Here is a 26,791-nt window from a genome sequence, read left to right as displayed (position 1 = left end):
GTTTACAAAAACTTAAAGAATGGTGAAAACCAGAGTTTTCTATCTCTTCTCTATCCAAAATGGTAGGCAATATTACTATTACGAACCAATTTTACCATTGATTTTCCACAACATTTGACGGGCTACCATTTTGGACAGAAAAGAGATAGCGACCTCTAGTTTTCACCATTCTTTAAGTTTTTGTAAACACTTTAAAATGAGGTGTCACTTGAAGGGGGTTTACATTTAAAATATTTGAGTTACCCCCCAAATCCCCCCTTTTGGGGGGACACTCAAAAATTTCAAAATCATAAAATGAAACTTCCTGTTAAGATTGCACGACCCCCAAAAGGATATCTCCGTATATTTACTAGGAAAAATATTAGATGGGGGGGTCTTGACTTTTTATTCACCCTGTATGCATAAACAAGCAAACTACAACAGTTTACTTATTCTCCATAAGAATAACATGAAAATTTTTAATTTACAATTTTCTCCGTAACCAATAACCATACAAAAACACTTCAATATACTGAATTTTTTGTTTTTTTTAAGCTCTTAAAAATGGTCTAGAGGAAATTTGGGAAATTTAATGTTTTGAGGGTCAAAAATGAGAAAAACAAATTTTTACCACATAAATCCCCCCATAAAACCCCGTTCCCATGGTCCGATCATGCTGGTTCGCGAACGTTCAAATAAACGTAGGTTTACATGTTTGTACCAAATTTCATTGAAATCGGATCATTTTTGCTCGAGTTATCGTGCTAACGGACACACATATATATATATATATACTAGCAGAGTACCCGTCCTTCGTACGGGGTTGGAATATAAGTATAAAATGCTTATTGCAGTTATACTTAAGCTTTGCGATTGCAATGGGTGGAGGACACAGTTTGATAAAATTTGCTTTTTTAAATTTACAGTATTCTATAGTATTACACATCTACCATAGCCATAATGTTCTACCATTTCACCAAACAATAGAGAAAAATAAATTATCAATTCGCAAAATATCACAAATTATTCATGAAATGAAAAACATAAACATAACTGTAAACAATCCTACTTTGACAGTTCTCATTGCGAATCACAGTTTTTTGTTGCTGCTTAGTTCAAATTAGCTGTTTTCATAAATGCAAAAAAAATATAGTGCTGCACCCTGTTGGTAAATCTTATAACTTTTTAATGCTTTTCCATATCATAGAACCAACTTTTTTAGTTGAAACAGCTGACTAAATTCTTTAATTCCCTTTAAATATGAATACTTATAAGGTTAACATGGGGAATTACAGAGCCACTGGGGCGGAGCCCGAAAGGATTTTTGAGATAAGAATATGCCTATATGTTAATCGGGAATGTAAGCTATCATCATGCCAAATTTCAGCCCAATCCGTCCAGTGGTTTATGCGTGATTGAACTTCAAACAAACAAACAAACACACAAACTTTCACATTTATAATATTAGTAAGATAAGATAAGATATATATATATATATAAATATTTAAATATATAAATATATAGATGTATAAATATATACGGTATATATATATATGAATTTGAACGGAAGGTGTTTTTGGCTTCTGGGGACATCAAAATGAAAAAGTAAATCGGTCCCGGGACTAAGTCTTACCATAAGACCTACGGTAATAGCTTATTCCCTATAGGGAAATTCGCTAAAACTACAAATATTGTCCCTAATTAAACTACAATAAAATACCTATGAAAAATACTGAACATGTTTACAAAAGACTGAATATACGAATGCTTCGCAATATAATGTCACCCGATCGTCTTAGTCAATATTTTATATCTATTGATAGAAGGAATTTCTTTTAGATCTATGAGGCATAGCCCTAACGTAGGCCTGTAATTGAAATTTACCTTTCACACTGGTTTAAAATAGTTAAATCAATCAACCTCACTACTGCACACTTTATTCAGGTTGAAATTTTCATTTACAAAGGTGCTCTTGTCTTTTCCACGAAAGACTGAGAATTAAGGACATTAATGCGTTATCAACAGACATACTCACAAAAATACAGAATTGAATTAGGGGATATGCTACGCGTTAACCAAAAAAAATTACAAACAAAATTATTTATTTAAAAGTTGTGATAGTGTCATCAAACTTGATGATAATCGTATTTAGGCCTAATCCTAATCAAACTGTAAAATTGGTGTAAATCCGTTGGCAAATATATAAATAAGTAAATAAATACACAGTCCACAAAACATTGATACGTTAACAACGTAAAGCTTTAAAAATTCATTATGGTTTGCCCAAAAAATCTTTCACTTGATGTGGTATCTTGGTATCAGTATCGAAGTAAAATTAAAATTCATGATATAGCCCCTGAACTGTTTAATTAGACTAATATGACGTACGCACCTTTACGTCAACAGTTCAATTGTAGTAAGTAGAACTCACAACATGTTTCGCCTATTCAAACCTATTCAAACAGTATCGAAGTTATTAATCTCCCTTGGTTTTGGATTTTTTCTTTCGAAAATCGAAGTTATTTCCCATTAATAGCATTATTTGTAAGCAGCTTTTAATGTTAACATATTAATGACAGTTTGAAGAAATAACCTTTATCCAAACAAAGGGTTCTTATTTGAAAGATTACGTAATCTCTCAACGATGATCGGTATATCTAGCAAAACATTCAGAGGAAATGTGACAAAAACGCACTAATCTGGGGTTTTGGACCTTTGTAGTTTTACTTCCTAAGTAGGAAGGCTATTTATTCTAGGGAAAAGTACCGATATCGTTGTCGAAATGTGGTTGTGAATAATTAGGCCTACGTAGGGCCTACCCAAGAGATAAGCTATGGGCCAAGATTTGCGGTATGGTCCAACGATTGCAGCACAAAGAGGTAAGTAGGAACCAAAAGTGACACATTGGAAAAGCGAGTTTAGCTACATCTGTAAGTTCAACCTCTGTTACGATCACAGCGAAATCAGAAAGATCTTCCAAGATCATAGCAACATCCACTGCAGTTGTGATTTTTTACTTTGCACTTAAACACAACTGTCCTTGAAGCGCAATGAGTGGAAACTTTTTTTATGTTATTGGTGGAGATGATCAAAACATGTAAGTTTCCCAGCACTGAGCACTATACAACACTGATTCACGGTCTTTTCCCCGGTTATGAAAACTCAAGAACAATCGTTGCACTTGCGATTAATTAAACCGGCTAAGTAAGGCACAACGTTTTTAATCCCACTTGGTTTGGATGTGCTTACAAAACTTGACCGGAAATGGTTGCGGTATTTGTAAACAGTATTTAATGTAAACATATCATATGGGACAGCTAGAAGTGAGAACTAATCCAAATAGCTGATCGTTATTTCATAAAATTTAATAGTAAACATTAGAAGAAAATTTGACAAAAATCAAACAAAATTGGGTTTTTGATGGTTCGTTATTTTGTTTTCAAAGAAGCGGGGCCATGTTTTTATAGCCAAAGAAACTCACTAATCCAGTAAATACAGAAAAATGATTTGAACCTTGATCGGTATTCTAGTTTTATAGGAGTAGGCCGCGTAAAATGACATTTTGGCGTCACTGACACACAGACAGACAGAAATTGAGATAAGACTCGTTTCGGCTTTCTTAGGCTATGAAACATAATATAACCAGAAACTGCATGATTCTAAGCAATGTAGGCCTACAGACAAAACTGTATTTTATTTATATAGATAGATGGAACGATTTAAATATAAAAAAATATAAAAATAAAAACAGTAGGTCCTGTGTCGTATTTTTACGTTTCAAAGCCATTTGAAGTTGCAATCTGGCTCTGGCTGTTTTTTCTAGATTTTGCCTTATCCTGTGCCTCTAATATATAAATAGAATTTCGGATGAGCACTTGGGGTTTTATCTTAGCTCGAATATTATAGACCTAAAACGGGACATCGCAATTCCAAGATAATCCATGAGTCAGAAGCCGGCTTTGCTACGACGCAGTGCTGGTCCGGAGGGTGGATTTGGTTCCTGGAAGACCTTAATCGTATATACCATGTATGTCAGAAAATGCTTTTGTTCCACTGGACCTTGTTTTCTTACTGGCAAATAGTTTGTATCAAATTGTGTATTGCAGCAGCTATCTTTATACAGCTAAGTCCGTAATTAACATACTAAGTATGACCAAAAGAGACGTTTATTCTAACGGAACTTGTTTTATATTGATGAATAGTTTGTATCAAACCGGGTGTTGTAGAACTACTTTTATCTCTGATGACAGTAATATTTTAATACATACGGTAAATACACAGTCCAAAAATATTAGATTCTTAGATTCCTGTGAATTAAATATCATCATTTCCTTGGCATTATAATACATCAGGGATGTAACGACATAAAGTTATTTATTTATTTAAACAGATCTGTGGCCAGTTTAAATGAATTGTATTTGGCGCGGTTTGAAAACGTGCTCTGCAGTCCACAATCGACTGTGCTGCCATCGGCCGGGACATCGTCGAACTAGTACTCAGTCGGCAAGCAAGGCTTTTTTGCAAGCTTTTACAAAAAAAATACAAAACTTAATGTTAACCATCGAAAAATAAATATCTGTCACACTCAATACACTAATGAATATATGCTCTTCAATATGGCGTTTGAACCAGAATTGTTTATAGTGCCAGTCATTTTATATTTTAGCAGAAAGTATTGCAATTCCTTATGGGAAATGTAAGAAATGATTTATTTTATATCCGGCTTATAATTAAACATTATGATTTTAATATTGTACAGTCTTAATCCTACATACATTTACAATGTTTTGAGTGTGGGAAATAATTTTTGGAACACGGATAGACCAGAAAACGAGGAATTATTATATGCGCTCCATGTTAAAGTGACGGCCAGTGTCGGCAGCCGAGAATCTCTGTCCGACCTCCTCTTAATGTGTTCAAGCTTCCCAGTTTATTTTAAGGTCAAAGAAATGTCCAAAAATAAACTTGTATAATGTTATGTTTTTGCATTATTGAGACTTGTGGTTTTAATATCAAAGGAATACCGCAACATTACAACACATTGAAGCATTATTGATTTACGAAAACACCCTTTCAACTGATGCCGATGTGCATGCTAAACAGAAAATGTCCAAAATCAGACCAAGATTTCGAACCAGAGAGAACTAATTTTATCTAAGAAGTGTTTAAGAACTTGCACCCAACACGACTGCATTAAACTTGCCCAGTAAGCAACAGTTAACCTACACAAAGTACACTACCCAACTAACGTTGCCGTCGGCGTCGCGTCACTGCTACCGCCTGAAGAATTGGTTCTCAGTGTTCTCATTTTTCTACGCCAGTTCCAGTGGCATTTTACAAGGGTTTAACGTGAGAATAAAGTTTTTTTTGGGCAACGTTTTTGTGGTTGTGCCGGGAATTAAATCCGTCCCTTCCGCATCTAAGTCTGAGACACTACCATTTTGTTGTTGTTTTGTGGGGGGCTAACAACATGCCAATTGGGTTGTGGTATTATCACGTGCTCTAAATATGAATACTATTTAATATTGAAAGTTTTGAAATTTGCTACGGTAATCATTGAATTACATTACTGTGATAACAAATTCCAAACCTGAGCTCAGATAAATTAATATTCAACTACCTTTCAAGCTTTGACTATCGATACAAATTATTTTCTTTACCCAATATCCAATTCAAGTTTTCAATCATCTAGATGAAAGATAACATAAATGCCCAAAAAATTAAAAGAGAAGAAGAATGCGGCTTAACGTTGAACGTCAGCATCGGACACTGCCGTTGCTGTATAAGGCTGAAAAAGCATCCGTCGTCTGCCAATCTTCCCTACTTTTCATAACGTGCAAAAAATAGTCGGACTCAAATGATCCCGAGTTTTAGGTTAGAGTTTGTAATTAGTCCTTTCGTTCGCCACAAGTGTAAAGACTACAATGAATTTCAATTTGGTACATAGAACGATTTTCAATAAAAAGTTTCCCTGGTATAATAGTTTATCTATATAACAAATATTTTGGGGGGGGTCACGACCCCCCTGACCCCCCCCCCCCGGGACCGCCCTTGGTCAGTTTTGAATGTTTTTATTTTGAAGTGAATTTGTAACTTAAAATAAAATTGATTTTGTTAGTGGAAGTTTAATGGAAAGTAAAATAAACAAACATATTCTGTTTGTGATTTTGATTGAGCAATTTTCAATCTGGTGGCAGAAACATGACAACTACAGTTTGAATTGTAACTTAACCTAGAAAATGTCAGTTTATAAAGAAAGGCCAAATAGGCTATACCGGGCTACAGTGAAATGTGTTTTAATTTTAAATTAACCCATTGGCGCCGACTTACGAGCGTTACTCGTACGGCCGCTGCAGGCCCGGAGGCCGACTTACGAGAGCCGCTCGTGTCACCGCTAGGCAGCGCCATTAGTTATTTAGTTATTATTATTTTTCACCCTTTTTGTTTCTTCTTACTATTATAATGTTTATAAATATCTTGCTTCTTGATTTGCGTATTTACTCATTTATTTTAGCGAATAACAAACAATTTTGTGTTGCCATGGAAACCACATATCACCAAAAATCAGCTGCGGTAAGGTAAACAAACAATTTTTTTTTTATGTTATCACTTATTAAAGTACACAACTTTTGATTTTTCTACGTAGGGAATCGATCGACCTTTATAATAGTAGTGTTATTTGGTGTCTGGATTAATCTTGGAATTTGTATATCAAGTTTACTTTCAAAATATTGTTTTTAAAATTTTTATTTTTATAATCTTTATATATATATATTTTTTTAGTTTACAACTTTGACTATCCAATTAACACTTTTCTGTAGACAATTTTACTGTGAACAAAATGGTGAAAGAATTATTAATTTATTACCTAAGGTTTTCTTTCTATAGCAGTTAGAGTAAAAGTGTACAAATTCGGTAAAATTAATTGCCGCCAGAGGGTGCTGCAGGTAGCGGATTAATTCCTTCCCCAATGGGTTAAGTTGTTAATGTGGGATTTTATTTCGAGATAATAGGCCTACTATGTTTTTGTTTGATATTTTCAGTCTGTCAGAGACGAGTGCCTTGATCATTTTTATAAATGTACTGAGTGAAGAGGATAGCCCTAGTACCCATAACCTTCAAACTTAAGACGGATGAAGTGCTTATCCAAGTGATTATTTTAAAATACCTAATTGCATATTGATGTTTTTAACTTATGATACAATATGTAGTTTGATATTAGTTTTCTGTTTTATAAATAAATTTACTTTTATAAATTCTGTTTCTTATTTGAATTGAAATTGTTCTTAAAGTTACCTTATTAAGTTAGTTAGTTAGGTTGATTATCATGTTAGTGAGGGGGAATTAAAGGCAAGAAAAAATAAAAACACACAATAACAAGTGATGTGTAGGCCTAAATAATTTAATGCTGCGGCCAACAAGTAGTCTAGGCCAAATTTTTTATTAGGCCTAAGGTAAGAGGTACTAATAATTAGTAACCATATAACTTAGAAAATTTGGTATAAGTACTTAAACTACCTATTTAGGCCTAGGCAGGGTTTAGGCTAGGATGAAATTTGTTTCAGCAAAATGTCGCAAACTCTCTGCAAAGACAAAAAATAAGTTAACTGTAGAAAAAATATTATTCAATAACTTAAGCATTTAAAACAAAAAATTCCAGTAGGCTAATATTACATTTGTTTGAACATTACATCTTTCAATTTTATTTGTAGAAAATTTGCCATAGGCTAGGCCTAGCCTGCAAAACAATGTAAACTTAGCATTTTTAAGTTGTGAATAGCAAGATGCTAAAAATACTACCACAGCTTAAACCCTGGGCCTAGGCCTACTTAACGCGCAACTACTCGACTCGACTCGATACTCGAGTTTTTACTCAAATACTCGACTCCACTCGAATTGAAAAAACACTACTCGCCCACCCCTAACTGAAGGATGTAAAAAAAAAATATTTTTATTAACTTATATAAGGTAACACTTATATTTTATAACGTTATACGTTATATATATACCGGTACAGGGTTAATAAAAAGTCTGGAGACCCCTGTCAATTTTTGAACGGCCCATACTAGAAAAACTAAACTCTGCACACCTTTATGGCATGTTATGAAGTACTTTTTGGGCATAACCACCACTTCATGTACATCCCCAAAATGGGGGATTTTGGGGGAAACTCAAAAATTTCAAATGGTAAGACCCATCGCGTGACCCCTCATTTTGAAGGTCGTGATAAAGAAAAACTAACAACGCAAACTAGAGCGTAAGTTAACTTAACCCAGTAAAATATGCCATGACAGTCAATTGAAATCTTTAGAAATAAGAATACACTAGAGCACTACTAACATCTCATTTTAAGTATTCATTACAAGGTTACAAACTTTCTACTGAAACCAGTATTTCTCATTGCTCAAAATGAAGGAAAATAAAAGCTACGGTAGGCCTATCTAATAACAATTTCTTCTTCTCTATATGTGTTAAGATAGAGACCTCTAGTTTGAGTTGTTGGTTTTCTTTTATCACGACCTTCAAAATGAGGGGTCACTCGATGGAGCTTAACATTTCAAATTTTTGAGTTTCCCAAAATCCCCTATTTTGGATTTGCGAACCAAGTAGCAATTAGGCTCAAAAAGTACTTCATAACATGCCATAAAGGTGTGCAGAGTTTAGTTTTTCTAGTGCAAGCCGTTACAAAATTTACAGGGAGTCTCCAGACTTGGAAAGCTGTAAGTTAAATTTCACTTCTGAGAATTTCAATTGACTAACCATTTTTTACTGGGTTGAGATAGAGACCTCTAGTTTGCGTTGTTAGTTTTCTTTTATCACGACCTTCAAAATGATGGTCACGTGATGGGTCTTACCATTTCAAATTTTTGAGTTTCCCCCGAAATCCCCCATTTTGGGGATGTACACGAAGTGGTGGTTATGCCCAAAAAGTACTTTATAACAACATGCCATAAAGGTGTGCTGTTCCTACACGTTCCTGCCCCACTTCACTAACTGCTACCATGCCACTGTCGGCCAAACTGGTAGATTCCCAGTATAAGCACGACACTAGCGCTCGTAGGTTAGATTCGACCTACTACTTTAGGGCCAGTGGATTAGCAGTACTACTATCTCACGGCGAAATGCGGTGACGGGCTACACTCGTTAGTCATCGTCAATGGGCTAACAAAAACAGCCATACTTAATTTACTTACCCAGATGAGGCAAGTGCTGTTTCAATATGACACTTTTGATGGCAAACAGGACACAAGGTAAAGGGTGAGTCCTCTACAGCACAGGTCTGTAATTCAAAATTCTTTATTGAGTGCTCTTATACAGCTTAAAAAGCCACATAAAGCACTAATACACAATAACATAAATTACATGCATTACGACTACCCTACAGCAACAGCATAAAACTTTGATGTACTTACAAAAAAAATATTAAAGAATCATATTACTTTATGAAAAAATTATGTTACATAACAATATTAAAATAAAAAATATTAAAATTAACAATTGAAATAGTTTTAAACTAGTTTGAAATACCTATAAACGATAAATAAATTACTGGTAAATAAATCATATCATACTTCATACTAATATTATAAATGTGAAAGTTTGTGTGTTTGTTTGAAACGCATTAACTACTGTTCGGATTGGGTTGAAATTTGGTATCATTATAGCTCACATTTCTGATTAACATACAGACATATTCTTATCCCCAAAATCCTTTCGGGCTTTGCCCCAGTGGCTCTAGAGTTTCCCATGTTAACCTTGTATCTATATATTAATAGGCAAGCATGTTTCTTTAAAACCTTTTTTCTCAGCTTGTGTGCATCGTAGGGAAAATCTAAACATACACTTAGAAAAATATTTTCCTGTAGACGTGCATAATCCATTTATAAATTACTAGGTGACGTTCGCAGAGGCATCCCCAAAATTGAGCGGAGTCATCAAGGGTTCATATTATATTGTTATTGTAATACTGCAGTAAAAACAGTCGTATGTAGAAGTAAAAGTTGCATTTTTACTCTTTAGGGAGTAAAAATCGTTTTTAGCCTCTATGGAGTAAAAATCAGCTGTTGTCAACTCAGTGGTAAATTTCTATTGTAAACGATTGCATGTATCGAAATATGTATCGATTCGTGCTTCGTAATCATTTTAGCCTACAGTCTACAGTCTCTTCCCATAGCACTTTAACATTGCAGTAAAATTAATGCATTCCCACGCTCAACACTGCTCACCTTTACTACTTCCTTCACCACCCCCTACGTTGTGGACCTGTTTCCCTCTCTTCCCTTAGCCTTTAAGGATTGCAGATACATTAATGTTTTTGCCCACACTCTGCACTACAAGCCTTACTACTTCCTTCGCCATTTCCTACGTCTTAGCCCTGTTTCCTTCCCTTCTCATAGCATTTAAGTATTAGATACATTTATATAACTGCCCAAACGGTTCCCCCACTCTGCACTGCCAGCCTTTACTACTTCCTTCACCACTTTCTACGTCGAGGGGCCTATTTCCTTCCCTTCTCATAGCATTTTAGGACTTAAGATACATTAATCTAACTGCCACAGACGGTTCTCACACTATGCTCATACTTTACTATTTCCTAAGCCACTTCCTACATCGTGTACCTGTTTTCATCACTTTCCAAACATTGACCACACCCCGCACTGCTAGCCTTTACTACTTCATCCAACATTTTCTATGTCGTGGACATGTTTCCATCCCTTCTCATAGCATTTCAGCATTGCAGGTACATTAATGTAACTGCTACAAATGGTTTCCAGTTCCCACACTCCACACTGATCACCTTACTACTTCCTTCACCTCTTCTTACGTCGCGGACCTGTTTCCCTCTCTTTCCATAGAATTTTAAGATTGTAGATATCTTAGTCTAAATGTCATAAACAGTTCCCACACTCCGGGCAGCTCGCATTGACTACTTTCTTCACCACTTCCTACGTCACGGACCTTTTTCCCTCCCTTTTTGTAGCATTTTAGGATTACAGATAACTCAATCTAATCATCATAAACAGTTCCCACACTCTGGACAGCTCGTCTTTACTACTTCCTTCACCACTCCCTACGTCACGGACCTGTTTCCCTCCCTTTCCATGGCATTTTAGGATTGCAAATACCTTGATCTAATCGTCATAAACAGTTCCCACACTCTAGACAACTCGACTTTACTATTTCTTTCACCACTTCCTACTCAGAATCCATTCCGAATTGCTCCGGGAAACAGGCCCGTGACGGACCTGTTTCCCTCCCTTTCCATAGTATTCTAGGATTGCAGATACCTTAATCTAATCGTCATAAACCGTTCCCACAATCCGAATAACTCACCTTTACTACTTCCTTCATCACTTCCTACGTAACGGACCTGTTTACCTCCCTTCCCTTAGCATTATTGGATTGCAAATACCTTAATCTAATCATCATAAATAGATCCCACACTCCGGACAACTCGCCTCTACTACTTCCTTCACCACTTCCTACGTCAACGACCTGTTTCCCTCCCTTTCCGTAGCATTTTAGGATTGCAGATAACTTAATATAATTGTCATAAACAGTCCCCACACTCCGGGCAGCTCGCCTTTACTACTTCCTTCACCACTTCTTACGTCACGGACCATTTTCCCTCCCTTTTCGTAGCATTTTAGGATTGCAGATAACTTAATCTAATCGTCATAAACAGTTCCCACACTCCGACCAGCTCGCCTTTACTACTTCCTTCACCACTTCCTACGTCACAGACTTTTTACCTCCCTTCCCTTAGCATTATTGGATTGCAAATATTTTAATCTAATCATCATAAATAGATCCCACACTCCGGACAACTCGCCTCTACTACTTCCTTCACCCTTTCCTACGTCACCGACCTGTTTCCCTCCCTTTCCGTAGCATTTTAGGATTGCAGATAACTTAATCTAATCGTCATAAACAGTTCCCACACTCCGGACAACTCGCCTCTGCAACTTCCTTCACCACTTCCGAAGTCACCGACCTGTTTCCCTCCCTTTCCGTAGCATTTTAGGATTGCAGATATCCTAATCGTCATAAACAATTCCCACATTCCGGACAGCTCGCCTTGACGACTTCACCACTTCCTACGTCACAGACCTGTTTCCCTCCCTTTCCGTAGCATTTTAGGATTGCAGATAACTTAACATAATCGTCATAAACAGTCCCCACACTCCGGACAGCTCGCCTTGACTACTTCCTTCACCACTTCCTACGTCGCGGACCCGTTTTCCTCCCTTTCCATAGAATTTTAGGAATGCAACCTAAATCTAATCGTCATAAACATTTTCGGTACTTTCCTGTTAAAGGGAACATTCATTATTATCGATTATTTATTTCTCGATATATCGATATTTACAAATTGAAACATATCAGCTGACAACTACGATAAATATTGTTCAGTATCAACAAACAATAATGAAATGAAACTGTTCTAAAAAAATAACCTAACATAACTAACCAAACTTGCTGGGTAACATGCCATGTTTAACATGTCTTTTCTGTTATCAAAAGGAATTTTTAAATAGTACAGCAAGTTTGGTTGGTTATGTTAGGTTAGCTTACACCAGTTTCATTTTTTAGTCCATATAATAGACTATTTTAGCCTAAACAAGATCAGTTGTCGATATGTAATGGATCGGTAAACAAAAATATCGATATATCGAAAAAATCATCGATAATAACGAATGTTCCCTTTAACAGGAAAGTACCACATTTTCCACACTCCATACTGCTCACCTTTACTACTTCCTTAACCACTTCCTACGTCACGGACCTCATGCTCAGGACTATCTCAAGCTAGTGTCGTCATTTGATTATATTTATGATCCATACCGTTTCTGTTCTAATATCTGTGGAATAATGCTATCAGCTATTTCTTTATCTACTGCATTCAAAAGTCAACAGCTGATCATATGACTTTGTTTATGTGTCAAATACTGCTTCAATAAGGATTACATTGATATTTTGGGCCCAATGGGGCGGATTCCTGAGAGACTTGTTTAACGCCATATAGATGTTGGCACTCACCAATATGGTCTTTATCACCATGCAAAATTTGAAAACGATTGATTCAGCCGTCTAGGAGGAGTTTGCGTATTACGAAATGCATAGGAGTCAAGGTATAAGAGCTTCGCTCGCTCCGCTCAAAAATAGGCTCCAAAATAAGCACAAAAAATGAATTTAAAATTTTTAAAATGAACATAGGGCTTATGGGTTACGATGATGGTGACAAAATAACAACAAAATACAAACATAAAATCAAAACAAATGAAAGAAATTCTAATCACATGTTTAATTTACAGTGTGAGGTGAAAATAGAGAAGTCTGTTCATTAGATATTTTTGGTTGAGTTTTCGACCACTGGACGACCTCTAGTTCATATTATTTAACAAGCTGCTGTACCCGTGCTTTGCAACGGGAAGAAAATGTGACCTAAAGTGGTGCTGATGTGTGTTTTAAAATACAGCAACTCTATGATTTAGTTTGAAAATAGAAACTGATTTAAAAGCGTAAACCTATTTACTTTCAAAAACCCCTACTTTAATGGTAATGGATTCAAAAGAATATGACAACTTATCTTAGTGTAGCAATAGCATCAATTGCTTCATATTGATGCTTCATAAATGACATGTTTTACCATAATTCTTCAGTTTAAGTCAAGCCTCTGTACATGTAGCTTACCATAGGTATAAATTACAAAATGAAACTTTTATCAATACTTTACAAAACGTATACAACCTTTCTTTAAAACCAAACATAACCCTACTAAATCTACATTCTACATAGCGTCACAAACATCTTTTTCCGTAAATAAACAAAGACCAGGTCATTGTACTGACCAGCTGTTTCATTAACTAAATTAAATTAAATCATTCAAACATTGGAAGCATGCCAGGCGTAGCCCTTTGGAAATCAGCCTGTGGGACAGAGTCCTTAGGAAATTCGTATATATCAATACTTTTCGGCAAATCTACAAACTCTAAGCTTCATTTTGATGTGCCATATGTCTATATTTTTAATTGGTATTTTTAATTGGGTACATAAAATTTGATTGTATCACTTTAATAATATAATAGATTTGTAAGCCACTTTTAATGTTAACATATTAATGACAGTTTGAAGAAACCACCTTTATCCAAACAAAGGTTTCTTATTTAAAAGATTAGGCCTACGTAATCTCTAAACGATAATCGGTACATATATCTAGCAAACATTCGGAGGAAATGTTACAAAAACGCACAAATTGGTTTTGGACGTTTTTAGTTTTACTTCCTAGATAGGAAAAGTACCGATATCGTTGTCGAAATGTAAGTAGAAACCAAAAGTGAAAAACACATTGGAAAAGCGAGTTTAGCTACATCTGTAAGTTAAACTTCTGTTACGATCACAGCGAAATCAAATAGATCTTCCAAGATTTCAGTAACAACCACAATCATCCACTGCATTTGTGATTTTTTACCTTGCACTTTACACAACTGTCCTTGAAACGTCGTCAATAAGTGAAAACCTTTTTGTAAGCTATTAATGACGATGATTAAAAAAATGTAGGTAAGTTTCTTAGCACTAATACAACACAGATTCACGGCATTTTCCCCGGTTATCATAACTCAAGAACAATCCGTTGCACTTGCGATTAATTAAACCGATTAAGTAAGGCACAACGTTTTTAATCTCACTTGGTTTGGATGTGTTAACAAAACTTGGTCGGAAATGGTTGCGGTATTTGTAAACAACTTTTAATGTAAACATATCAGTGACAGCTAGAAGTGAGAACTAATCCCAACAGCTGATCGTTATTTCATAAAATGTAATAGTAAACATTAGGAGAAAATTTGACAAAAATGTAACGAAATTGGGTTCTTGATGGTTTGTTATTTTGTTTTCAAAGAAGCGAGGCCATGTTTTTATGGCCAAAGACACTCTCACCAATCCAGTAAATACAGAAAAATGATTAGAACCTTGATCGGTAATCTAGTTTTCTAGGAGAAGGCCGCGTAAAATGACATTTTGGCGTTACAGACGAAGTCACAGAATGGACAGACAAACAGACATACAGACAGAAATTGAGATAAGACTCGTTTCGGCTTTCTTAGGCTATGAAACGTAAAAATAACCAAAAACTGCATGATTCTAAGAAATGTACAGACAAAACTCTAATTTTATTTATATAGATAGGAATTAAAGAATTTAGTCAGCTGTTTCAACTACACAAGTTGGTTTTCTATGCTATTCAATAGCATTAAAAGGTTAAATAATGTTTACCAACAGGGTGCAGCACTATTAATCCTTTTTACATTTAAGACGACTTCTATTGAACCAACTAGCAAAAAAAGCTGTGAAAAATGAGAATTTCACTTTTTTATTGTTTAGGTGCAGTGATAGAACATTATGGCTATGGTAGATGTGCTATATAATAGCATATACCGTAAATTAAAAGAACCAAATTTTCTTAAACCGTGTCCTCTCCCATTGCAAAGGCAAAGCACGAATATAACTGCAATAAGCATTTTATACTTATACGTCAACCCCGTACGAAGGACGGGTACTCTGCTAGTAAATAAATATATATACACTAACAAAGAACCATAAATAGACAATAATATGCAACATGCAACCAGCAAACATGACTAATTGGCACTTTTTATAAAAAATATTTATATTACTATTTAATTTAAATCCAAACATACTTAAAGAATCGTTAAAGATGTTGACTTTTCAGCAAGACAATATATATAACCTACACACGTTGTTTAGTGGTAATGATAAGACACAGTAGGGCCTAATACTAATGATAATATTTTAATAAAGTACAATTGTGTGAATGCACTTTAATATAAGTATTTAACATTTCATGATTAATTTATTTACACTAAGATGGATTATATATATATTTTTTAATGATCTACCATTAGTATAGGCTACATCAGAAAAATTTCTACCACATATACCTTTATTTTGAAATTCTTATCTATCTATAGAGCTAGAGTATTGCTCACAGTGGTGATGTAGTTTCCGGCTTCAGTGTAAGCATTACTGAGAGCGACTCTAGCTGTATATACAATAGCTTGCAAGTGGCTTTGGTGATGTTTGTCATTAATTTTTTACCATAAGCTGAGTGTCATTACAAAGGCTTGGCTGGCTTATGTTCCTCACACGATGATTACCAAACCGACTTTTAATTGTAGATTGTGAGGTGGTAATCCGGGCAATTCCAGTGAATTCAAAAACTCTGTTGGATAGTTTACAATATCATCCTGGGTAGCAATGGAATCAACAGATTTGTATGTCATCGATTCACCAGCTATCTTATTTTTGAATTTGAATATTCATTTCTTTGACATCAACATTTGTTGCAGCTAATGTAACTAGTTCGCTCAACCAAACATGATTTTTGTAGTTTTGAGCCATGTTTGGGAACACCTCCTCAATTAGTTTGTTTGTTGATTTTGTAAAATTGGAAAAATTGGCAGGGAATGTAATGTATCCAGACGATGTGTCAACAGGTATTCCACCATTTCCAATTTCGAGCAATTGTTTGGAAATAAACTTTTCCAGATTGGTCGTTCTGCAATTCTACTAACTTGCATGTTAATGTTTAATTTGAGTGTTTTGACATGTTTCCATATAAAGGAGGACTTCAAAAATGCATTGGGTTTGTCAGCTGGCGTTGATCGTGGAATAACTGGTAATGTTTGTCTAAAATCCCCTGCCACCAACCGTTTAGTAGGTTTGAATCACAAGATTCTGCTGTATTAGTCATGATTTGAAATAGTGCCATAATGTTTCCACAGAATGCAGAACAGAAAACTATTTTACTTTTGGATGGGTCCAAATAAACTAAACCCCGATCGCAGCACACCCGTGCACTCAACAAAGTTTAAATTCTCTACTACTGTATTAAATAATATGTTAACAAAAAAAGTAAAAACCTGTATCAAAGTATTATAAACAATAAAAGGGATGGCAATGCCTTAATATTTTTATCTTTTGTTCTATACCCACACAATCAAACATAAATTATTAATTGAATAATAACCGTGCGTGCTATCTCAGGTATTCAAATGCCTCTCAATTTGTCATTAACCCACCACATTACTGTCATTAAAAGAAGGAGCTCCAATAATATTAATACTATTTATCGTAAATAAAAAATTACAAATTAAAATAATAGTTGTTAGCGCAGCAACGCACGCCGGGTAACTGCTAGTATATAATATATGCAAAAATGTTTATAAACATTGGAGTTATTCTTATTTAAAACCCGGTATTTCTGCTGCTCCCTGTACAATGGTTTGGTAAAATAATTATGTTTTCAATCAATAAAATGTATAGACCATACAATTTTCATTATAAACTTAAGTGGTGATGGACATTCCAAACTAACTAAAGAAATACATACCACAGGTGGTGGGGGAGGTACGACAGTAGATGCTAGTTTGCCACTGGATTCGTCAGAATGCCACCACTGAAGACATTGCAGAAAGAAAGCTCCAACCTCCAGTCCCTGAGTTAGACCATTACTGACCATCCTCATACATGCCTTTGGGTGTCTGACAAATACAAACAACAATAACTTAAGCTGTACTTAATTTCATTCGCTAGAAGATTGTGGCTGAAAGACACTGATGCATTTTGTGACTGGCTCACACAAACTGTGTTCTTTTTTAACAAAAAATTGGCAACAGCTTGTCCAAATAGATGGCATGTATACTTCAGTCTCCAACAGTCAATGCTGGAGGCATATAAACAAACAAGTTAAATTTACCATCCTGATAATTTAAAATAGAACTTACGAGAAGCAAATGGAAATTCACTTAGTCGGCAGGTTTGCTGCAGCAGGGGTATTTACATTATTTTTTGTTTGTCCAACATACTTCATCTCACAACTGTCACACTGAATTTTTTTTAGGATTTCCAAGAATATTTTTAATTTTGTCTTTCGCCTTAACCCATTGGGGAAGGAATTAATGCGCTACCTGCAGCACCCTCTGGCGGCAATTAGTTTTACCGAATTTGTAGACTTTTACTCTAGCTGTTATAGAAAGAAAACCTTAGGTAATAAATTAATAATTCTTTCACCATTTTGTTCACAGTAAAATTGTCTACAGAAAAGTGGTAATTTGATAGTCAAAGTTCTAAACTAAAAAAATATATATATATAAAGATTATAAAAATAAAATTTTTAAAAACAATATTTTGAAAGTAAACTTGATATATGAATTCCAAGATTAATCCAGACACCAAATAACACTACTATTATAAAGTTCAATCGATTACCTACGTAGAAAAATCAAAAGTTGTGTACTTTTATAAGTAATAACATTTTTAAAAAATTTTTGTTTACCTTACCGCAGCTGATTTTTTGTGATATGTGGTTTCCATGGCAACACAAAATTGTTTGTTATTCGCTAAAATAAAGGAGTAAATACGCAAATCAAGAAGCAAGATATTTATAAACATTATAATAGTAAGAAGAAACAAAAAGGGCGAAAAATAATAATAACTAAATAACTAATGGCGCTGCCTAGCGGTGACACGAGCGGCACTCGTAAGTCGGCCGCCGGGCCTGCAGCGGCCGTACGAGTAACGCTCGTAAGTCGGCGCCAATGGGTTAAATGAAACCATTAATTATTCAGAATTTTTCTGAAACCTTTTCTTAATGTCTTTATATTGTTTGGTATAGGTAGGGCTTATCCATTTTTTTTCTTTGATTGGTTCCAGTTTAGTCCTTTTCTTTTTGTCATTTTTTTTTTTAAAGCTTTGGTCAACATATTGTCTACAATTTTGGTCGCATATCCATTATACTTAGCCAGTCTTTTATGTATTTAAGCTCTTTAATATAATTTTCTTGAGACAGTAAGGTATTTAAGAGGCGATAAATCATTTAATTAAAAGCTGATCTTTTTTGGTTCTGGAGGGTGATAAGAATCTTGAGTGATAAACCTATTGGTATGGGTTGGTTTTCTGTAAATATCAAACTCTAGTTTTTCATCACTCCGTAGGATTAGTACATCCAGAAACAAGATCTTCTTATCATTTTCAACCTCATATGTGAATTTGATTGACAGATAAAAAGAGTTCAATTCGTTGACAAAGTCATTAAGGTTTTCTTTTCGATCAAAAACTGCAAATATGTCATCAACACACCTTAACCAAGTTCTTGGAAATCATGCCATTACTTCTTTTGCTTTTGTTTCAAAATGACTCATGAATATATTTGCTATAAAACATTATGATTTTTTTTCATAGTCATTCCTTCAGTTTGGGTATAAAAAGTATTATTATATATTCATATTCAAACATCTTTATTCGTAAATCATGTACATTGGTGGTACAGTGAATAGTGTCAGAATACTTAAAATAAAAATACTATTTCTATTTATGGGAGGTGGAAAATTCATCAAAAGAATATAATGCTAGATTTATTAAATGCTCCTTTAGAATTTTCTTGAATTTAGATAGGTTAGTTTCTTTTTTTATGAATTCAAGGACAAATTTTAGAAAATCATTACCAGCATATAAGGGTTTTTTTTTCAAAAAATTTTAATTTGTGAGGCTGGACAAACTCCTTTCTCCTCCTAAAATTATAAGAATGCACTGAATTTATTACTTGCTCAGATTAATTTTTTTTGCAATAAGAATTGTTTCATAAATATATTGCCCATAAACTGTAAAACTTTGTAATTTCTTAAAATGTTCTTTTGCCAAATCATCTCGTTTAAGATTAAGCATAATTCTGACAGCTTCTTTTTGTCGCTTCAGAATACTATCCATATTTAATATTTTTGTTGACCCATATAATGCTAAACCGAATGAAATATGGGAGTTGAATGTGTGCAAAATATATACTTTTTAGGGTTTTCAAATTACAATAAAAGAACATTTTTGATAATGCGAACATTCCAGAGTTAGTTTTGGTTAAAACTTTCTGTGTGTGTTTATCCCAATTCAAATTTTCATCTATTATTAATCCCAGAAAATTGATTTGATTTTCCTTTTGAATGTTATTTGAGTTGTAAGTTATTGTTGGCTCTTTTGTAATTCTGTTCTGTGCTGTTCTGAAATTTATAAATTTAGTTTTTTGTGAATTTAATAATAAGTTATGATTGTAGAAATTAGTTCCCAATATTCTCTAATTCTACATATGTAAGAATTTCAGCTTCTTCTGGAGAGTTAGATGATACAATCAAATTTGAATCATCAGCGTAAAGACATAATTTAGAATTTTGCTTGTAGGTTAAAGTATACTCATAGGTGTTTTGGCACGACATATTTGCAGTTTTTGATTGAAAATAAAACCTTAATGACTCGGTGGCAAGAATGTTTAAAACCAACTAGTTAAAACTAATGATAGAGAATAGATCTGACATTTTTATGGAGATATTTTAGTGAAGATATAAGTTTAATCAGGCAAATGGAAATTCGCTTAGTCTGCAGATTTGCAAAAGTGAGGGTATTTTTATTTTATCTTATGGGACAGATATTTCTTAATTGACCTAATGGAATTATGACCTAATGAAAAATTCCCATAAAAACGTTGTGAGTTACAAGTAACCAAGTAAGTAAATTGATAATTTATTTTGAAAAATATAAACAAGTAAAATTTACCATCCTGATAATTTAAAATAGAACTTACGAGAAGCAATCTGTCCAAGTCATGGATACTTGAGGCTGTTCAGGGATATATTGAAGGTTGAGATTGACTAAAGTTAGAAGAGGAGAATGAGCAGTTGCCCGACCTGTCAGATACATCAAGAACTGTACAAGTGATACAGTCTTCCAAGTGACCAACACAGTCTTGTGGCAATATGACAACTGGAACACAACAACAATCATCTACACTTTGAAAGTAAATAGACAATTAAACCAGTACAGATTGCAAATTATTCATAAAACTAAAATTGAAATATAATGAAAAACATAAATTCTTCCACAAACAATTTATCATTAATTTATTAAGTCAAGAAATTTTTTCTTTGATTAATACAATAATAATATTTTAATAATATTAATTATAAATGATATTATATTATAATATTATAAATGAGAAAGTTTGGATGGATGGATGTATGGATGTATGGATGTATGTTTGTGACAAGTGAACGCGAAAAATACTGGTCGGATTGGGCTGAAATTTGGCATGATGATAGCTCACATTCCCGATTACCATATAGGCATATTCTTATTTCAAAAATCCTTTCGGGCTCCGCCCCAGTGGCTCTGGAGTTTCCCATGTTAACCTTATGAGAAATGGAATTATTGAATCTTAACAGCTGTTTCAATTTTAACAAGTTGGTTCTGTTCTGTGATGTTCAATAGCATTAAAGTTACAAAAATTACCAACAGGGTGCAGCACTATTATTTCTTTTACATTTATGACAACAGCTAATTTGCAACCAAAAGGTGAGTGAGCGTAGCGAACGAACTTCAACCTGGAGGCGAGTTAGCGTAGCGAACGAGCTAACCTGAAGGCAAGTGAGCGCAGCGAACGAGCTCCAACCTAAAGGTGAGTGAGCGTAGCGAACAAACTTCAACCAGGACGTGATTGAGCCATGCGAACGAGATACAGTAATCTTGAAAATTAAGAAGTTAAACGGGGCAAAGCCCGCGGGTTACAGCTAGTTATAAATATTTTTTACACAATTTTTAAAGCATATCAATTTATTTTACATTATTATAAGGCACACATATGGCACCTTCTTTTACAAACTTATTCTGTTGGAAATATTGAAAAACTGTTTCTAAATTCACAAATGTTGAAACCTTCAATCTGGTATAGGTTTATTGATGAAATTTTCATGGTTTGGGAACATGTACTAGAAAACCTGTAAACTTTTCTCGAAAATCTAAATCAATTAATTCTCAATCCTTGCTTTAAATTTACCTGGAACTTCTCAGAAGATATTTTTACTTATTGGATATGTTGACTTTTTTGTTAGAGATGATATGTTAAACGATTTTAAAAGATACCAATACAATGAATTACTTAGCTTACTTAAGCTGTCATTGTGCACATATTGAAAAATTCATACCAAAAAGCCTATCAATATGAGTTAAAAACCTTTGTTCTGTAAACCGTGATTACCAAAATTATATTGAAAAACTCAGCAATTCACTTAACAGAAGAGGTTATCCTAAATATTTAATAGACAGTAAAAAAAAGTTTAAAAAATCCTAACACAGATAATTAAAAACAAATCCAAAATTCATTACCCAATACTTTCATGGCCTTTACAAAGTTAATAATGTTTTGTGAGTGGCACATAATATTCTTTCAAATTTACCTCTGACTCATAATCTGTTTACCAAACCCCCCAAGACTAATATTCAAAAAAGCTCCTAACTTGAAAGTTATTCTTTTAAAACCCAAACTACCTCCCACTTCCCAACCATCAGCAAAACCTTCAGGCTGTAATCCACAAACCACGATGTGCCACTTGTAAATCAATCATCCCATCAAAAACCTTCACTAGCAGCCAAACTAAAAAATCTTATAATATTTAGTAACATCACTTGTGATTCTACCTATGTCATTAACCAAATTTCCTGCAAAAACTGCCCAAAAGACTACATTGGCAAAACCACAAATGCTCTTAGAGTTTGGATGAATGGCTATAGGTATGATGTAAATAAAATGAAATGAAATAAAATGTGTTTATTGTCCTTTGAATTTTTACAAATTATTGACAATGTCATAAAACAGCTTAAGTTATAGCATAGTCAACTAACAAGTTCGCTGCTGAGTGCTAGATGCCGGACGGCGCCAGGAGCTGAACTAGCGCTCGCCGCTGCATAGCATTGCCGCTGCTACACTGAATTGCAGTAAAAACAACAGTAGTTATACTGGAGAGCATTGTTCTGCAATAAAACTGGCTTTGGACATAGTGCCAAGCGATTCTGATAGATAGCAGCACTGATCCACTCCCACATATCTTATGGTGTAGTTGTTTATGGTGGTACAAGTAATAACCCAGTAACCTTGTTATGAAAATCAGGGTCTACCTTGCATGAAATGGGGTAGTAGGTTTCTTTTTTTTATGTTGTAATAGTACCGAGATGATAAATCCAAATTTTTGACCTCGGCGACCTTCCGGATCACCGCGAAAAAGCTTAAACATTGGAGGAATTTCGCATTATTTATACGTTTGTCCGATTTTGACCCTGAAGCATAACTTTTTCATGAACAACAACCACAATCATTTTTAAAGTACATTAAATTATCTATCATTTAAGTCCAAAACGGTTGATACAGGCCTAATAGTTTTCAAGATATGACTCAGCAAACAACGGCTAAAATTACCAAATTTTGAACTTTTTTAAGTTTGGCTAACGTTAACCCTAAAGCATAACTTTCTTATTATTTTTCATTAAAACAACCATAATTACTTTAAAACTACATTAAATTACTCACATAAGACCAAAATGGTCATTATAGGCCTAACACATTGAGAGATATGCCTCTTCAAGGTTCATAAAATCTTCTATAAGTGCTTGTATTTTAAGTCAATGAACAGCTGCTGGGACAGGTATTGGGGCAGATGGACTGGAAGTCTGTGGAATGTTTAAATGATCCTACAGAAATTTATAAAAAACTGTACACAAACATGACGAATGCATACAGGGACAGTAGGGTGGATACTAAAAGGAACAAATATACAAGGCCTAAAAAATCCTGGATAACCCACGCTATTTTAAATATGATAAAAGAGAGAGATAAAGTTTTTAAATTATTTAAGAACCATCCAAATAATATTCATTACAAAGAAAGATACACCAGACTAAGAAACCAAGTAAACAAAGAAATATACAAGGAAAAGAGAAATTTTTATCACAAGTTCTTTGATAATAATAGGAAAAACATAAGAAACACATGGCAGAAAATTAATTCCTTATTAGGTAAATAGAAAAAAGAAAGTATAGATGGTATTGTGATGAAATACATGGCAAGAACATCGACAGAGCAAGAAATATGTGATAAATTTGCAAAAAGTTTCACTGAGGGCATTAATAAAGTTATTCACGACTGTTCAATTACAACGATTAACAGTATGCCAGGCAAAGAATGTAGTTCAACATTTTATATACCATTAATAAATAAGGAAAGATTAATGAAATTACTGAATAATATGGCTAGGAAGGGACCAGGGCTGGATGGTATTAGAATTACAGATTTGAAAAAGTATGCAAACTTATTAAGTGGTCCAATCACAAAATTTGTTAACTCATCTCTCAGATATGCAGAAGTACCAGAATCTTTTAAAAAAGCAATAATTATACCTGTTTATAAATCTGGAAGCCACTTTGATTATTCAAATTATCGTCCAATATCAATCTTGTCATCAGTAGATAAAATACTGGAACGTTAAATGTAGCAAATTGCCTGACAAACCACTTAGAGAATAATAACATAATAAGTTCCTACCAGTATGCATACCAGAAAAACAAAGGTACAAATGAACTATTGGCAGATTTTTCAGATTATTTAAATGGTCAATTGAGCATTGGAAATCAAATTTTAGTGATTTTTATAGATTTTTCAAGGGCGTTTGACACCTTAAAACATGAAAGAATTGGAGTTGCGCTGAACAAGGCTGGCATCACAGGTCAAACCAAGAATTGGTTTATGAATTATTTAAGCAATAGGGAAATTATGGTCAAAATAAATAACTCATTTAGTAATTCGGAAAAATTGAAATATGGCGTTCCGCAAGGAAGTATATTAGGGCCACTCATATATTTAATTTATGTAAATGAAATGTCAGAGATTATAAAAAATAGTAAGATATACATGTATGCTGATGATACAGTTCTGGTAACATCAAACAAAAATTTAGAATATGCAATAAGAGATATACTATCAGATTTTTTAGAAATAACAAAATGGTGCCATGACAATGGATTAAGTGTAAACTGTAAGAAATCAAAAATAATGCATGTCCATTCACCTTTCTACAGTTGCAAAGGACCTAGAGTGAAAGCACACTCACATAACTGTTTGCATAGTAAATCATACTTAAAAGAAAAACGTGAATGTCAAATATTGGAAAGTGTTAAAAGTTTTAAATGTCTAGGGGTATTTGTTGATCATAATTTAAAATGGGACTCTCATATTGCATATATAAAAGATAAACTTAGAGTGTGTGCCTCAAAACTTTATTACTTACGAGACTACTTACCGTTTAAGACGATGAAACTAATTTATGCATCTTTGTGTGAGTCAATTCTTAGGTATGGATTAAGATCATGGGGAAATGCATCAATATCAGAATTACAGAAACTACAGGCTGTTCAAACAAGAATATTAAACATTATCACTAAGCTTGATTCTGCTTTTGTCAGTGAAACTCCGATGTTGTGTTATCAGTTGACAGGGGTTTTACCAGTGGAAAAGCTGTTCACTTATTTGTTGATAATAGATTATTATTTTTCAAACAGGTTCAAAGTAAAAAATTTGCATAGATACAACGCTAGGAAAGAATTTTTCATTGTTCCTACTGTTAATAATAAATACACAAAGCGTACAAGAAACTATTTGGTTCCTACATTGTTTAATAGTTTGCCAAAATGTATGAAAGAAATAAAAACATACAAATTATTGAAGGTAAAACTGAAAAAATGGTATATGACCGAGTAGTTAACGTTTTTAGAAAACTCTTATTTATTGTTATTGTTAAGTCATAGTATAATACAAGTTGTGTCTTTTGTTGATTTAAGTTGTCGTTATTCTTTACAGAATTTTACATATATTATAAATCTGTTATCAACTGTTAAAAATATAGTTCCTGTTTTATTATATGTTATAAAGTTTGTTTCAGCTGTTATTATTCCTTGTTAGATATCTATTTGTTTGTTAAATGTTTGTAATCTGAAAGTATATACTCATGTTAAATAATTTTAAGAAGATTCCTTGCATATTTACACTTGTTCTTATTTTTTTACATTTAATTTATTTTTCTACAGTTTTTTTTGCCCCTTCAATATTTAAATTGTTTGTAATCATGTAAAAATGTTATAAGCCAAATTTGTTACTGTTTAAGAAGTAGGAAATATATTTTTGTACAGTTAATAGTTCACACTGACTCAAGACCAAGATAAAGATGTAAAAGACAATTAGTATTAAAAGAAACGCTGCGGACAAGCCTTTTTTTAAAGGCTTATGCAGTATGGTATTGTAAATTAATTGTATATGTGCTGTACTAAGTAATAAATAAATAAATAAATAAAATAAATAAGTTTCAAGCTATTCAATTTGGTCAATGTTTATAAAAGAACCATAATAAGAAATAAACAAATTTATTTCATTTCAACAACAAATTGTTAAAAAAATTGTTAAAATGGAAACAAATCTATCGGATCCATCCTACATAAACACACACGTACATTGTTACAATGAATGGTTCTCGTGGATAGAACCATAGATTAAAGGAGTAGACATGTCTATACTCCTTTTATCTATGATGGAACACAGGCCTGTGACGAACTGTATTTATTTTAGTATCGTCGCGGGAACCGGTTGGAGAACACTGAGGGCGACGGCGTCAGTGAAGGGCGGATTATTTCAATTAATTTTTAAATAGCTTTGAGAGAGCTTTGATGTAATTAACCATAAGATTATAATTATTTTACCTTATTGTGACACTATTTATATAAGATAAATGAATAAATTTGACTATGACTATGATTATGACCCAGGTTGCATTCGGTAAAGTAGTGTCGCCATTTAGCAGTCTCGAGGTGGGACAAAGCCCTGTTCTATACGACCCTGGAGGTGATTTTGGGAAAATATATTTTTTATTGT

General features: G+C 33.8%; 1 protein-coding gene across 7 annotated transcripts in view; it reads right to left on the bottom strand.

The window, feature by feature from the left end:
- The window catches only part of LOC128982795 (peroxisome assembly protein 12), a 115,092-nt gene that overhangs the window by 15,899 nt on the left and 72,402 nt on the right, over window positions 1-26,791 (bottom strand). For 6 of the 7 annotated variants that reach the window (XM_054401803.1, XM_054401805.1, XM_054401802.1 and 3 more), the window contains 3 exons: window positions 20,630-20,808; window positions 17,393-17,543; window positions 9,174-9,259 (listed from right to left, as the gene is read on the bottom strand). In XM_054401803.1, coding sequence (XP_054257778.1) covers window positions 9,174-9,259; window positions 17,393-17,543; window positions 20,630-20,808 — 416 coding nt within the window. The remainder of the gene's footprint in view (window positions 1-9,173; window positions 9,260-17,392; window positions 17,544-20,629; window positions 20,809-26,791) is intronic. The other variant, XM_054401809.1, reaches the window with a different exon arrangement.

The sequence above is a fragment of the Macrosteles quadrilineatus genome, unplaced genomic scaffold, assembly GCF_028750875.1.
Source record: "Macrosteles quadrilineatus isolate MER2022 unplaced genomic scaffold, UCM_ALF_1.0 Scaffold_1__1_contigs__length_201487025, whole genome shotgun sequence".
NCBI classification, from domain to species: domain Eukaryota; kingdom Metazoa; phylum Arthropoda; class Insecta; order Hemiptera; family Cicadellidae; genus Macrosteles; species Macrosteles quadrilineatus.
This window is presented reverse-complemented; position numbering and strand designations above follow the sequence as displayed.